The sequence below is a fragment of the Aedes albopictus genome, chromosome 2, assembly GCF_035046485.1.
Source record: "Aedes albopictus strain Foshan chromosome 2, AalbF5, whole genome shotgun sequence".
Taxonomy (NCBI): domain Eukaryota; kingdom Metazoa; phylum Arthropoda; class Insecta; order Diptera; family Culicidae; genus Aedes; species Aedes albopictus.
The window spans coordinates 199,985,833-200,001,515 of NC_085137.1; the positions used below are offsets into that span (position 1 = coordinate 199,985,833).

General features: G+C 40.1%; 1 protein-coding gene across 1 annotated transcript; it reads left to right on the forward strand.

The window, feature by feature from the left end:
• Window positions 1-2,109: 2,109 nt before the first annotated feature.
• LOC109400337 (leucine carboxyl methyltransferase 1) lies at window positions 2,110-15,400 on the forward strand. The gene is made up of 5 exons (XM_029868983.2): window positions 2,110-2,532; window positions 13,515-13,698; window positions 13,767-14,118; window positions 14,228-14,422; window positions 14,511-15,400. The coding sequence occupies exons 1-5, from the start codon at window positions 2,317-2,319 to the stop codon at window positions 14,545-14,547; spliced, it is 984 nt and encodes a 327-aa protein (XP_029724843.1). The 5' UTR covers window positions 2,110-2,316; the 3' UTR covers window positions 14,548-15,400.
• The last annotated feature ends 283 nt before the right edge of the window (window positions 15,401-15,683 follow it).

Sequence of the window (15,683 nt, forward strand, 5' to 3'; positions counted from 1 at the left end):
TCTCCAAAGAAATTCCTGGAGGAATTTCCGAAAGAATTCCTAGAGGAATCTCCGAAGGAATTCCTGGAGGAACTTCCGATGTAATCCTGGATGCATCTGGAGGAATCCCCGAAAGAATTTATGGATGAATATCCGCAGAAATTCCTGGAGGAATCCCCATAGTAAATGCTGGAGGACTTTCTGAAGGAATCCTCGGAGGAATTCCTGGAGGAATTCCGAAACGAATTCCTGGAGGAATCTCCGATGGAATTCCTGGAGGAATCACCGAAGGAATTCCGGGAAGAATCCCTGAAGGAATTCCGGGAGAAATCCCCGAAGAAATTTCTTGAGGAATTCCCGAAGGAATTCCTGGAGGATTCACTGAAGGAATATCTGGAGGAATCGTCGAAAGACTTTATGGATGAATCCCCGAAGGAATTCCTGGAGAAATCCTTGAAAGAGTTCTTGAAGGAATCTATGACAGAATTTCTGGAGGAATCCCCCAAGGAATTCCTAGAGGAATCCTCGTAGGAGTTCCCGAGAAATGTCCCGAAGGATTTATTGGAGTAATCTTTGGGTGAGTTTCTAAAGAAATTTCGGAACTGAAATTCTTGGAATTCTGGATGACTTCTTTCTGTGATTCTTCCGGGAATCCATTTCGGGATTTCTCTCGCAAGTTTTTCAGGGGTTCCTCGAGGAAGAGCATTTGGGGATATTCTTTCACAAAATCCTCCAGGTTCCTCCAGGAATTCTTCTGGAGATTGCGCCAGAATTCAGAAGATAATTAATTATCCGGTATTCCTTTATGAATTTGGTTCTGATTCATCCAGAAATTTCTTCAGGGCTTTCTCCTACAATTCCTCCGGGAAATCCATCTGGGGTTCTTCCAGAAATTCCATTTGGTATTTCAGATGGAATTCCTCGTGAAATCCCCGAAAAAATTCCGGAAAAAAAACCAGAAGGATTTCCTCCTGGTGAAAAACCTGCAGGAATTCCTAAAGGAATCTCAGAAAGGGATTCTGAAAAAATCCAAAAAAAATCATGCCTACCGATTGGTTGTATAGCGGGTCGGTGATACGACGCACCAACCTGCGCCAGTTGAATAACAGGTAGTAGAATGGTACACCGCCCCCCCCAATTGCCGTAAGGTTGAAGGATTTGTCATTGATATCATCGTCATCATTGAAACTTCAAAAGCAGTTTTCTCCTCCAAGGCATAAATGTTTACAATGAAAATGTATTCAATATATTTCATTCTCCATCTGGAATACAGTGAATACATTTTCATAACGAACTCTTGTGTTTTGAACGATAAAACTGCTTTTGAAATTTTAATGATGACGATGATATCAATGACGAATCCATCAACCGATTGTTATCTCTCGGTCCGTAAGAGTCATGTGGTCGTCGATAAGTCATGTCGATAAGTCTTGAAAAAATGTCGCCACGTGGCCGAGTGGATGACTGCGCTGGGAATGCACGTAGTATTCTGCAATTGAAAACCCTACAAGCCGACATTTTTGATAGTAAATTTGGAAGAGTCGAATAGGTATAATAAAAATTATCACTAACAAGTTGCAAGGAATTCACGCAAACAAACGTATGGACGCCCCTCAGATTTTGATTAACTCGCGAAGTTTAAAATTAAACGTATTTTTTTTTTAAATTCGGACCACCCTTATTTACCCGCTCCTGTTTCAAAGTTTTCCCATCGAAGCTTTTTGCCCTTCCGATTTCCTCCCATAAATCTTATTGGAAATTTTCCGCTGCGTTCACCAAAACTCGCGCCAGCTTTCATTTTAGTTCATTTATTTATGATGTGACGCTTCTGTCATCGATGTTTGTGTTACGCACCCTGGACTTGAAGATTGAATGAGGCGTTATCTTACTCAGAGCTTTCCAAAGTGTCCTAATTAGTGAATACAGAATTAATTTTATTTCTGCGCTGCTCGTGTTTGACAATTATTTTACTGTGCGAATTTTTGTTTTGCAACTGGTAGGAAATGAAAAATTTGAAATAACTTAACTGTGCAATAAATTATGCGAAAATGCATTCACTCAGAAGCTGAGATCAAAACACAAGCCAAAACTCACTTTTCCAAAAGTTCGATTCTAGGACATTATGGAAAGTTAACCGAGACGTGTCAAAATCAAAACAAAAAATCCTTATCGCCGAAGGTCGCAAAGTGAAAAGTCTGTCGCGGAAAATCAGAATTTGTGCAATCCGGTGCCCACCCTCCCCCGAAAACGTCCATACGTCAATCCGTTTCGAGTCCGTGCCACGACGACGAGTCGAATACAGCAGTAGGTCATCTGGTAAGATCCGGCGGCAGCGCGATGGAACCTCCGGCATTTCATCCGTGCGATGAGGCTGTCATTTCGACGAACGACGACGCCAGCAACTGCAAACGCTCGGCCGTCAAGCTCGGCTACTGGAAGGACGATTTCCTGGGCTACTTCGTTCGCAGCCCGGACCGCAAGGCGCCGGAAATAAACCGAGGCTACTACGCGCGGGTCAAGGGGATCGAGATGTGCATCGAGAAATTTTTCAAGGTAAGCGATTGAGTTTTTGGTTTTGTTTGTCTCTCCCACACCATCACCGTCCAGCGTCCGTAGCGAAGAGAGGAGACGGGATGAAAGGATATGCAATGCATAATATTATTAACACTTTGACGAACTGTTTTTGCGCCGCTTGTTGAATAGAAGGATTAGTTAGTTGCCATTGTTTGATCGTTTGATTCTATAATTATGAATATCATAAGACAGATGCACTGGTTAGTTCAAAGCGCCTATTCTGGTCATTGCAGAGTGGTCTAACAAATGGGAAATATTCGAAAAATAGTGGGAAACACCAACATTGATTGATTGATTTGTCTTTATTAAAGAGACTTTCAGCCCTTGGCAACACCAACATTTAAATGGCAGATTAATATATATTTTTGATGCATCTATATGAGCCTCTGCACGAATTTGCTCTATCCTGCTCACACCCACAGAAAATTTGAAAACAGCGCGCACAGTAAAAGTCACATTTGACTTTTACTGTGCGAACTGTTTTCAAATTTTCTGTGGAAGTGAGCAGAACGCCAGATTCGTGCAGAGGCTCATTGCCTGTGATCGCTAAACTGTCCCATATGGACAGAAAACTCAGCAAATATAGGACTGATATGCGGTCATAGACAGATATGCCACACTAAAAATGCCACTCTATAATCTTATGTATTTTTTTTTTCAATTCAACATTTATTTCTATCTTAACAAATACAATTAGTGATTTACATTCAACAATTGAGATATGGAACTCCTTACAGCAATGACATAGAACAAAAACTTATTCAAAGACAACTAATCATCAACTAACAAAAATTCGACGAAAAAGGAAAAATTTGGAAAAAAAACCTTTAAATTAGCTTAGGAAAAATTGATAGAAAGAAAAGCTTAAATCTAATATCACATGTCTAAACGGCCAGCTCTTGTAGAAGAGGATTAACAGATGAGGCGCAGCTCTGTAGGAATTTAGGAATAAGTCTCCGGAACCAGTTGTCGATTTTCTCCACTCCAGCAAGCCGATGTACTTCTTCAGTCGGGTGGAAAGGACTCAGGTCCAGCATCATTTTCAGCAAACGATTTTGTTTGACTTGGATTTTATTCCGGTGCGATTGTGCACAATCGTACCAGACAGGAAATCCATACGCAACCGTAGGCCGAAAAACGGTTTTGTACAGAAGGACCTTCAGGTTGCGATCCAGTCGAGATCGCCTTTTGACGAGCGGATACAGCATTTTAGTGAGTTTGTCACATTTCTGGAGACAATTGGTCACGTGGCAGCCAAATTTTAGCTTGGGGTCTAGCGTCATGCCGATATAGCCAACATTTTGGGACCACGGAATATCCACACCACCGCAGGAGACTTGGCTTTGAGGTAAATGTCGAGGGCTCCGACGTCGGGTAAAGAAAATAGCTTGTGATTTGGCAGGATTGACTTTAACCTTCCATTTTCTCTGGTACTCTTGGATAGAGTTCTGCGCTTCCTGGAGAGTGTCAACAAAAACAACTGGATCGTGATGAGAGACCAAAAATCCGGTGTCGTCGGCGAAAAAATAGTACTCGACTCCGTTGATTTTAACTATGTCGGCAGAGAAAATGTTGTATAGTGTAGGGCTCAGCACAGACCCTTGAGGGACTCCAAATGGAACAGGTTTTCGATCGGAAGTACTGCCGTTAACGGAGACTTGGAACGTACGGTCCTTCAGAAAACTGCGGATCATTTTGAGGATCAGCATAGAGAAATTGCCAAGAAGCATTTTGTGCAAGATTGCTCCGTGCCAGACCGAATCGTACGCTTTTTCGACGTCGAGAAGTATCAGCCCTGATGACTTCCCTTGTTGAAAATTCCGTCTCACTTCCTTCACTAGCCGAACAATTTGGTGGCTGGTAGAATGCCCCTTTTGGAAGCCGAACTGTTCATTCGGAATTATGCGGGTTACTTCCAAGTGTTTCTCGATACGGGTTAATATTACTCGTTCGAAAACCTTACTTAATGTCGGTAGAAGGCTTATGGGTCGATAGTTTGTCGGAACAGACGTATCTTTGTTTGCTTTTGGTATAGCGACAACTATAGCGTGTTTCCAGTCGTTTGGAAAAAAGCTCAGTTTAAAGCAAGCAGAGAAAATTTTTGAGAGGACCACATACCCATAGGGGGTTGTGGGGCAAGATGGCCACCCTAAGCTTAGGCGCCTTGGGAGCATATACTTTCATTAGAATATGGCTATTTAACACTCATCCCCTTTGTTTCATGTCTTTTCTATCTTATTAACTCAAAAAAACATTTTATTTTGCACTACGAATGCATAATAAATTCATTTGAAAAATGTTACTTTTTATATAGAATTTTTGCCATACGGGGCAAGATGGCCACCCCATCGGGGCAAGACGGCCACAGAGCTTAATTTTTACAATTAGTATACTTTAATCCCTAAGCAACGCTCAATAAACCAAGGTCGAATCATCCGCAACGCTTTGCCTACAGATGGTGTGGTATTTGCCAACATTTTCTTTATGATAATGTTTGAAATGAATTTGATAAAAAATTTATTTAGAAATGTTCTATGATTCGGTCTATTTTTTCAGCAAACTAGTTTCTCTCGAATCGATTGAGATACATTACTACTCTTTTCATGCATTATACTGTAATTCAACGTCTTGTAACGAACCCTTATAGCGGTTTAAGCTACGATTTTCTATCCCTGTGCAAAATATTCAATGAAACCAATCACCGTTCAACAGCAAATAAGTTCAAAGTTTTTCTGAGGTATCGTCTCCATCGTAGTTAATTTTAACAGCTTCAACTAATATAAAAAGCAATTTTCTGTAGTTTTACAGTATCTCTTAACATCAATAACAGTTTTAAGGCTGCTTTAGATTGATTTTTGGATGGCGACATAGGCCTTACCACAGGGGGCCATCTTGCCCCGAATGATTACGATATGTTTATCATTTTTTATATGACATAATTAATTTAAAACATTGAAATTTTATTGTCGAGGCTCAACAACAGTCACATATAGACACCATTAAAAATAAAAAATATTTTTTAAAACGTTGTTATTTCATTACTAATCCTTAAAATCAGATGGCCTGAGACTATAAGAAAACACTGTTTTTGAGCACTCAAACTTCAAACACTATTTTATAGCAGATTTTTCAAACTAATAGTAACTTTTTCGCACATAATAAACAAAGGGCATTGTTTATAATCACAACCCATGCAGAAAATATTTTTGTGTTGCGAATTAATGTTTAAAAGACAGGGTGGCCATCTTGCCCCATATGGCCATCTTGCCCCACAACCCCCTACATGTATGAGAGTACATAATCATATTTTGTTGCGTTCTGTATATTATGTACATATATGTTGCGTATCCCTTTTATTTAGTTTAGTTTATTTAATCAATTACGCATACCTGTTACATTAAATGTTTAGGAGAGATCATCGTGAACCTCTTCTTCTGTATGTCATAGAATACAAAATTTATAGTTGGAATTAAACGGAACAGTATTTTTCATCTCGATTTTTGTTTATCTACTTGCAAGTAATCCACAAACACGTCCAAGTTTATAATTAGTGAAAATTTGTTTAGATCTAAGACGTTTGAAGTAGCGAACGCAATTTAAAATATTCACTAAAAGAATTGCTCTATTTTTGAACACTAGCTATTTTTTTTTTTAAATATCGCAATTCAGAGATTTATCATATAGGGAATCGCACCACTTGGGCGGTGGCTTCTATGTTCGTCTGTTCCTCTGTAACTCAGTCAAATTTCAACCAATTGACACAACTTTTGGAATGTGGTGAGATAGGTATAGTACAACATTTCAAGTCAATTGTTTCAAAATTGACTGAGTTATAGTGGAAAACAGACGAATATAGAAGCCACCGCCCAAGTGGCGCGATACCCTGTATTTAAATTATTTCACACGAATCGCATAAACTCGATATAAATTGTGAAACAATTTGAATTTCAGCAATACATTGGTATCATCTTGCTTGCTCCGCACTGTGCGCGCGTAGGGTCTGCAGATCGTCCTCCACTTGGTCAACCCACCTAGCTCGCTGCGCATCACGTCTTGTACCGGTCGGATGACTCTCGAGAATCATTTTAGTCGTATTGCTATCAGACATCCTGATGACGTGATCCGTTCACCGTAGCCTCCCGATTTTCGCGGTGTGGTACAATTCTATTTTGGAACATTTTTCCCATAGTGCTACTTACAGGAGTTAGCTTTTTTGTTAAGTGATGTGAAGCTCTAATATCAATATCATCAGCGAAACCAAGCAGCTGAACGGACTTCGTGAAAATCGTCCCACTCTTGTTTATCCCCGCTCTCCTTATTACACCCTCTAACGCAATGTTGAACAGCAGGCACGAAAAACCATCACTTTGCCGTAACCCTGTGCGGGATTCGAAGGAACTCGAGAGTGTCCCTGATACTCGAACTTTGCACATCACTCGATCCATCGTCGCCTTGATCAATCCTTTCAGTTTATCCGAGGTTGTAGCGCGTTCACCCATGAATTTAGCCTGATACTGCCCCACGAACTCTCTTGCAATCGGTGATAGACGGCGGTATAAAATTTGAGAGAGTGTCTTGTAGGCAGCGCTCAGTAGTGTGATCGCGCGGTAGTTCCCGCATATCAACTTGTCGCCCTTTTTGTAGATGGGACACACGATACCTTCCATCCATTCCTCTGGTAATACTTCCTCCTCCCAAATATTGGTAATGACCCAGTGTAGTGCTCTCACCAGTGTTTCTAAACCGTATTTTAGAAGCTCGCTTGGTAGTTGATCTGCTCCAGAGGCTTTGTTGTTTTTCAACCGGCCAACCTCCTTCTCAATCTCTTGGAGGTCAGGGGCCGGAAGTCTTTCGTCCTGTGCACATACTCCTAGATCTGTTACCACGCCACCTTCGGTACTTGCAACGTCGCCATTGAGGTGCTCATCGTAATGCTGCCGCCACCCTTCGACCACCTCACGCTCGCTCGTGAAAATATTCCCGTGAATATTTCGGCAAATGTCGGCTTGTGGCACAAAGCCTCTGCGCGGGCGGTTCAGCTCCCGTAGAACTTTCGTGTGTCCTTAGCGCGGTACAGCTCTTCCATCGCCTCGCGATCTCGTTCTTCCTGCTGGCGCTTCTTCATCCGGAAGACTGAGTTCTGCCTATTCCGCGCCTGTTTGTAACGTGCCTCATTCGCTCTCGTACGGTGTTGCAGCATTCTCGCCCATGCTGCATTCTTCTCGATTTTCAACTGTTCACATTCGCCGTCGTACCAGTCGTTTCTGTGATTCGGAGTCGCGAAGCCTAGTGCTGCTGCCGAGGTACTACCTATGGCGGATCGGATGTTCCTCCAGCCATCTTCAAGTGTAGCTGCGCCAAGTTACTCTTCCGTTGGTAGGAGGGCCACTGCTAGCTGCTGCGCGTAGTCTTGAGCCACTTCTACATTACGCAGCTGCTCGATGTTGAGCCGCGGCGTTCGAGTTCGACGCGTAGTGATAACTGTCGAAAATTTTGAGCGCATGCATATAGCTATAAGTAGTGATTCGAATCTATATTCACACTGCGGTATGTGCGGACATTTGTTATATCCGAGAAGAATTTACCGTCGATTATAACGTGGTCGATTTGGTTTTGCGTTTGATGGTCGGGTGATTGCCAAGTGGCTTTATGAATATCTGTGCGGGGAAGAAAGTGCTTCGGACTACCATACCACGGGAGGTTGCAAAATTTCCGCATCCCTGGCCGTTATCATTCAATACGACGTGCAGCCTGTTTCGCTCGTTTACCGGTCTGTACATTTCATCCCTTCCTACCTGCGAGTTCATGTCGCCGACAACGATTTTCACGTCCCGCGGCGAGCAACCATCCGTATGTTTGCTCTAACTGCGCATAGAACGCTTCTTTCTCGTCATCAGGTCTCCCTTCATATTGACAATGCACGTTGATGATACTGTAGTTGAAGAAACGACACTTAGCTCTCAACATGCACGGGTCATCGTTTATATGGAAAAGTGAAAAATTCAATGGTATCCCATCAGATCAAAGCTTTTTTGATACCATTTTAGGACCCAAATAAGTGTGCAAAATTTGGGCACGATCGGTTATGTCTACGTTTTGCGCATCGCGTTTGAAGTTTGTATGGGGTTTTACATGGGAAAACACACTTTTTTGCATTTCTCTCATAACAAGCTCGATTTTTTTTAAACTGTGTAACCGTCGAAGTGAAAACATAGGCTAGGGTGTCCTGAAAAACTTTGTCGAAGACCGCAAAGTGATCCGATGCTTATGAAAAAAGTTATTGCATTGGCATTGCTTGGCGAACCATCATGATTTTGTTGCTATTGTTATTCCTTTACATGTTAAAACATAAACACATGCATGCGGTTCGTTGGTTATAACTATTTTGACAAGCATCGGATCGCTTTGCGGTCTTCAACAAAGTTCTTCAGAACATCCTAGGCTATCAATTTACAGTGTCGGTTAAAAAGTTTCAGACAAACTTTCTCAACTTATGGCTAAAATGCAAAAAAGCATGTTTTCCCATACAAAATCCCATACAAATTTCAATTGAAATGCGCAAAGTGTAGACGCAACCGATCGTGCTCAAATTTTGCACAGATACTCAGGACCCGAAACGGGACCAAAAAAGCTTTGATCTGAGAAAACGCTTCCGATGACCCACATTAATGCACATCCTTGTGTTGATCGGCTGCCACCCGATCACACGTTGTTGCATCTTACCCAACACTACACTGAGGCAAAAATTTCTTAAGAAATTCATTACAGCGGTCTTATGAAAAATCTCATGAGAAGGCTCTTATGAAAATCATAAGATATCTTATGAAGTGTTGATCCCGAAAAGACAAACTTATTATTGCACTCCAACCGTTCCAACTTTCGAAGCGTCGATGGGCGCGTTAGTAAAGCACGCGTTCTCCGATCTCGACGTCCCTGGTTCGATTCCAGGCTGCGATTTTGTTTTATATTGCGCAAAAATATTTCATAAAATGACTTATGAAATGATATCATAAGAATTTCTTATGGAAATCACAACTTTTTCTTATGTCGAAATTTCGTAAGACAAACTTATGCCCTTCTTAAGATCAGTTTTCTCAGTGTATAAATCCTGTTCCCAGTTCATTGGTAATGCCACAGTTTTGGTAGAACGAACGCCACGATGTCGAAGTTGCGGGGATGTAATTCGTCGTAGATTATCCTGTCACATCCTGCGAAACAAAGTGACTTGCAATTCCATGTTCCAAGTTTCCAATCGTAGTCCTTATTTCGTCGCGTGGGTCTTTGCCGATTGTATCGAGTCGTATTTTCTCCTATGTTATTCGCAATGGGGATTTTTACGGGTGGCTTATTACGCCAACACTCCTGTCTCGCCGAAGGAAGGGCCATCGTGGCAGTTCTGGTTAGCGCCCCAACCAACACTGGGACGGTCACGCTGATGGAACTACCACCTTGGATCTAGGTGGGCGTGATGCAGCATTTCTTTTTCAACCGCTGGATGCAAGAACAGACGCTGTTTGAGCCGCACCTCCTTGGTGTCTGTTCACCTCATCATCCACCCACTCAGGATACAATTCGAACAGTATGTGGTATTGTTGAACCGTCTACATTACGGTCCACGTCAAGATGTATTGAAGGACTTTTACTTACCTTGGTCCACGTATGGTGTTGGTTTAGGGGGGCCCGGGGCAAGAAGGTCACCTTAAGCATTTTGAACTATTACATGATAAAAACATCAATAAATCTAGCGTTTCTCGAACGCAAATTGTAATGCAGATTACTATCTACAAAATTAAATCGATTTTGATATGAAACATATCAAGAAAGTGCATAAAATATGAACATTTCTTTCGGGTGTTTTTTCATTGAAAAAAATGGGCCGGGGCAAGAAGGCCACTCTACCGGGGCAAAAAGGACACATACCTAATAAATCAGCGTTCGTCGATGAACGCCGTAGTGGGTTGGCTGCTAGTTTTACCGGCATGCCGGAATCGGTCACCGTTTTGATTGTGGCGATCCTCCTGGCGGATGATCATTGTTTCCGGGTCGAAATTCACTTGTATCTACGAACCTCGTTGCGAACAACCATCCTCGACCGGCCACTAGGAAATCACAACAACAACAACTGTTTGACAGTTGGATTCTAGGTTATGTTCAAGAAAAGTGCGATCTAAAGAGTGACCCTTTTGCCCCGAGCAGAGGTGTCCTTTTTACCCCGGATAGTCAATAGTGCATTAAATGCATATTTTCGCAAAAAATGATGGCACAGCCAGTAGGATTGTATCCTTGATTGTATCACAAATATTTGCAATTATTGTAAACTTGCTTTCTACTACGCATTACTTTAAATAAATATGACATGCCCTTTGAAAATCCTTATTTTGTGCGATGTCAGTATTATAATTTTTGACCAGATCCAAGGTGCAGCATTGTTTTCATCAATTTTTAGCTCAATTCAGGACTTTCAATACAAAATATGATGAATATTATTGAACAAGTTGATGACTATAAGTATTTAGGAATTTGGTTTGATTCAAAATTATTGTGGAATAAACATATTCAACACGTTCAAAAAATTTGTTCAAAAAGAATAAACTTTCTCAAAACCATTACAGGCACTTGGTGGGGTGCATATCCATCTGATTTGATAGTACTCTATAAAACAACTATTCGTTCTGTTTTGGAATATGGTTGTTTCACTTTTATTAGCACAACTCATACACACTTTTCTAAATTAGAGAAAATTCAATTCCGTAGTTTGAGAATCTGTCTAAAATTAATGAACTCTACTCATACTAAATCTGTAGAAGTTCTAGCGGGAATTATTCCACTCAAAATGCGTTTGCACGAGCTAAATTGCAAATTTGTGTTACAATGTATCAATAAAAATCATCCATTAATTGACATTTTGAAATGCTTATCAATAATAAATCCTACTTGTAGAATATTGCATTCATTTCAATATTGTTGCTCATTGAATACTGCGTCAAATTTGATTCCCTCAGTTAATTTCCATAATTTTGATATTAATATCCATTCATTTACTCCTATTATTGATTTATCATTCCATGAAGAATTAAAACAAATTTCTAGTTTCGAAATTCCTCGTTTTGCATCTTCGTTATTTCAACGAAAATTTATTGGTTTCGATGTTCATCAGATTTATTTTTCTGATGGGTCATTGATTCAAAATGTTGCTGGATTTGGTATATATAATTACACTTCTACTTATTTTAATAAATTACAATCCCCTTGTTCAATACTCATTGCTGAATTAACTGCTTTATATTTTACTTGTACGATAATTAAAAAGTTAACTCCAAATATATTTATTATATGTACGGATAGTTTAAGCATTTATCAAATCCATAAATTTTAACTTCAAAACACATCATATCATATTAAAATTGAAAGAAGAATTATATAATTTATACCGTCAGGGGTTTATTATAAAATTTGTATGGATTCCAGCCCATTCTAATATATAAGGCAATGAGCAAGCTGATACATTGGCTAAATTAGGTGTTCGTTGTGGTGTTATATATAATCGTCAAATTGCTTCTTCTGAATATCATTCATACTGTATTGAAAACTAAATCTTTACATGATTGGGGCCCATATAGCCGAGGCGGTAAACGCACGGGTATTCAGCATGACCATGCTGAGGGTGACGGGTTCGATTCCCGGTCGGTCCAGGATCTTTTCGTAAAGGAAATTTCCTTGACTTCCTTGGGCATAGAGTATCTTCGTGCCTGCCACACGATATACGCATGCAAAATGGTCATTGGCAGAGGAAGCTCTCAGTTAAAAACTGTGGAAGTGCTCATTGAACACTAAGCTGAGAAGCAGGCTTTGTCCCACTGAGGACGTTACGCCAAGAAGCGAGAGAGAGAGAGATGATTGGCAACTTTCTTGGAATTCCAGCGATAAAGGCCGTTGGTGTCATTCCATTCAGCCAATTGTAAATCACACTTCATGTTTCAAAAAATTGTTTGTTGGAAGAAATTTTATTTGTTCATTATCAAGACTTATTTCAAATCATTATATTTGTAATAGTCATTTGTATCGCATTAATATTAAAGATTCTAATTTATGTGATTGCGGCGATTTTTATGAGGATATTGATCATATAGTTTTTAATTGTAATAAATATAGTATACCTAGAATTTCATTCCTTAGTAATTTACAAAAACCTCATGATACGTTTCCTGAGTCTGTTATATAGATTTTTAAATGACATATTTAGTATGATTTTTAAACATAATGATTTTTTTTAATATTTTGAATGATTCTCGCATTTTTTTTACTGTTTTTTCAGGATTGAAGAAAATATAAAATCGATGGAGGATTGCCTGGTTTTCGGTTGAGGATCCACTATCAAGATTCCGGCTCTGCGATGGATAAATTCCGTTTGAGCCTTTAGATTAGTTTTAAAATATTTTTTTTTGTAATGATATTTGAAAAGAAAAAGAGGTTTTGCGCCCTTTTGAGAATGATTTTAAATGTAAATCGCTCAAGGGGGCTTTTCCCTCTTTATAAATTTTGAATTAAAATAAATAATGATAATAATAATAATAATAATGAATATTACATTGTAAAACTGTGGAGAAGGTTCAGCAGTCATCGATTATGCCTATATTATTACGTTTCATAGGGAAATCGAAGTGTGTCCTTCTTGCCCCGGTGTCCTTTTTGCCCCGGGGTCCCCTATTAGAAATGTTGGACTCCCTCTTTATTGACTCACCGTTTTGCAGCCCAATTCCACTAGTTGGTCATCTATGAATTTCACGAATCTGTCTAAAGATGTCGTAACTTTAAAGTTAAAATCCGTCGCTCCCGGAGAAAACTGGCGAATTTTATTTGCCGTTCTAAGCGGCCACCCTGACCATGGGAAAGAGTGAATTGAATATAATGATTCTCTTCTCATCACAATCTTTTGATATTTTTTTTTCTAAACCTTCCAGAAAACAGGCGACAAATGCCAAATTATAAATCTTGGATGCGGCTTCGATACCTTATACTGGAGACTACGTGAATCGGGCCACATGATCACCAACTTCGTTGAGATGGACTTCCCGACAGTTACTGCGAAAAAATGTTATATGATCAAACGAAATAAAATTTTGCTCGAAAAGATACACGTCGAAGGTTTGTTGTTGATCAGTGTTTATAGATTCCTACACGCGATCATCCTTTTTCGTTTTTTTTTTTTGCAGATGGAGAAGTCCGCCTCAGTCCGACCGATTTGCACTCAACCAATTATCACATAGTCGGAGTCGATTTGCGCAACATCGACGAGGTGGCCATCAAATTACAGCAGTCCGAGGTGGACTTTAGCATCCCGACAATCTTCTTGGCCGAATGTGTGCTGGTATACATCGAGCTGCCGAATAGCAACAATCTGCTGAAGTGGTTCGCTTCGAACTTCAAATCGGCAGCTTTCGTCAACTACGAGCAGGTCAACATGAACGACCGGTTCGGTGAAGTTATGCTGAATAACCTCAGACAGCGGGGTTGCAGTTTGGCAGGAGTGGAGGCTTGCGTATCGCTGGAAACGCAAATTTCTAGGTGAGTCGATTAGAAAATGTTTAATGCTAAAGAGATAGAACATCGGTCAGCAGGGAGTGCGATGTGCAGTGAAATAATTCATAAAAATTTATTATACTGATGGTTTCAGATTCCAAAACTGCAACTGGCACGGAGCTCGAGCGTGGGATATGGTGCAAATCTACCACAGTATACCGGCGGCCGAACGTGCTCGAATCGAACGCATCGAAATGCTAGACGAGGCCGAACTGTTGATGCAACTGTTCCAACACTATTGCATCTCGGTGGCCTGGATCGGCGATTTATTTCAAGATATCGAAATCACGTAAGTACACTACTGCGCTCTATCATATTCTTTCCCATCCCTACCCCGCCCAAAGGCGTATACTTCAATCGTGCCATCCTAATTGCAGTGTTGAGAAACGACTTTCATCCTTGAATATTGACTAATTCGATCGAGATGGCATCTTTTGCTGTCACACTGTTCGTCGTACTGGCAGATGTTGAACTTATTATTTATTTCGTACATGGCACTTTCTAGTTCATTTTGTTTTCGTTGATAGTGATAGTCAATAGGTTAAGAGAAAAAATGCAAAAGTTACTTTTGTCGTGACTCATATGAGTTTTGTTTTTGAGTTGTCAGCTAATATATTACCCAATCCAGTCATTGTCAATCAATTGCCAAATATATTGTGTCCTTGACCCATTATACAGTTACACTACGAAACGGAAACGAACGTCTGCTTTCAAAGCTATCGTGCAAAATATGATCAAAAAAACAGTATCTTTCAGAATGTTCAACTCAAACCTATTTATCAATGTAGTGTGATGTTCTTGCAGAAACAAATCAAACACAATATTTACGATCAAAACTACATTAACGAAGAAACAAACCAAACGAGTAGCAGTATGTTAAACCATAACCGATATAACATACCATTTAACTCCCAACAACTCTAAACGGAAAGTGTCTGACTGTAGGTAGATTTAACAAATTTTGTCGATCGTAATTCGTACTCGTCGGAGATTTAGCAAAGTTATATGCACGGTTTGCCATTGTTCATCATTCGATCCCATTATTCTCGCACGAAAGAAAAACATGCCATTTAGCAAATTTTGTAGGTATTTCTTTGAGTTTTTACTTCACCCGAAAACAAAATTACACAACAGAACGAACAGAGCAAGGAGTATAGAATGGATAAAGAGTGTCTCTACATTTCAGGTGTATTGTTAAACCTAGACTTTCAGGTAGAACTTTGTTGCTGTAATCGTAAGTCATGGAAAATAAAATCGTGGAAATACATTGCAGAATGACATTTGCCCGTTAGTTTTGTATCACTGCCCTATCTACTTTAGAGATATAGAAGGATTATCAGGTATTGAGATAGAAATGATGACAGAGAAATAATGAAACTCACTCTGAGAGAGAGCACTAACGCAAGAGCGGGTTCAAACAGCACCCTGAAGAGGGCGTTGTAAAACGTATAGACGAACGAGCTCCTTACCACAGCGCATTAAGCATGATTAAATATCACGAAGATTCCGATTTTTGCAGTTAGTTTCTATTGATAAGTGTTGCGGACTGA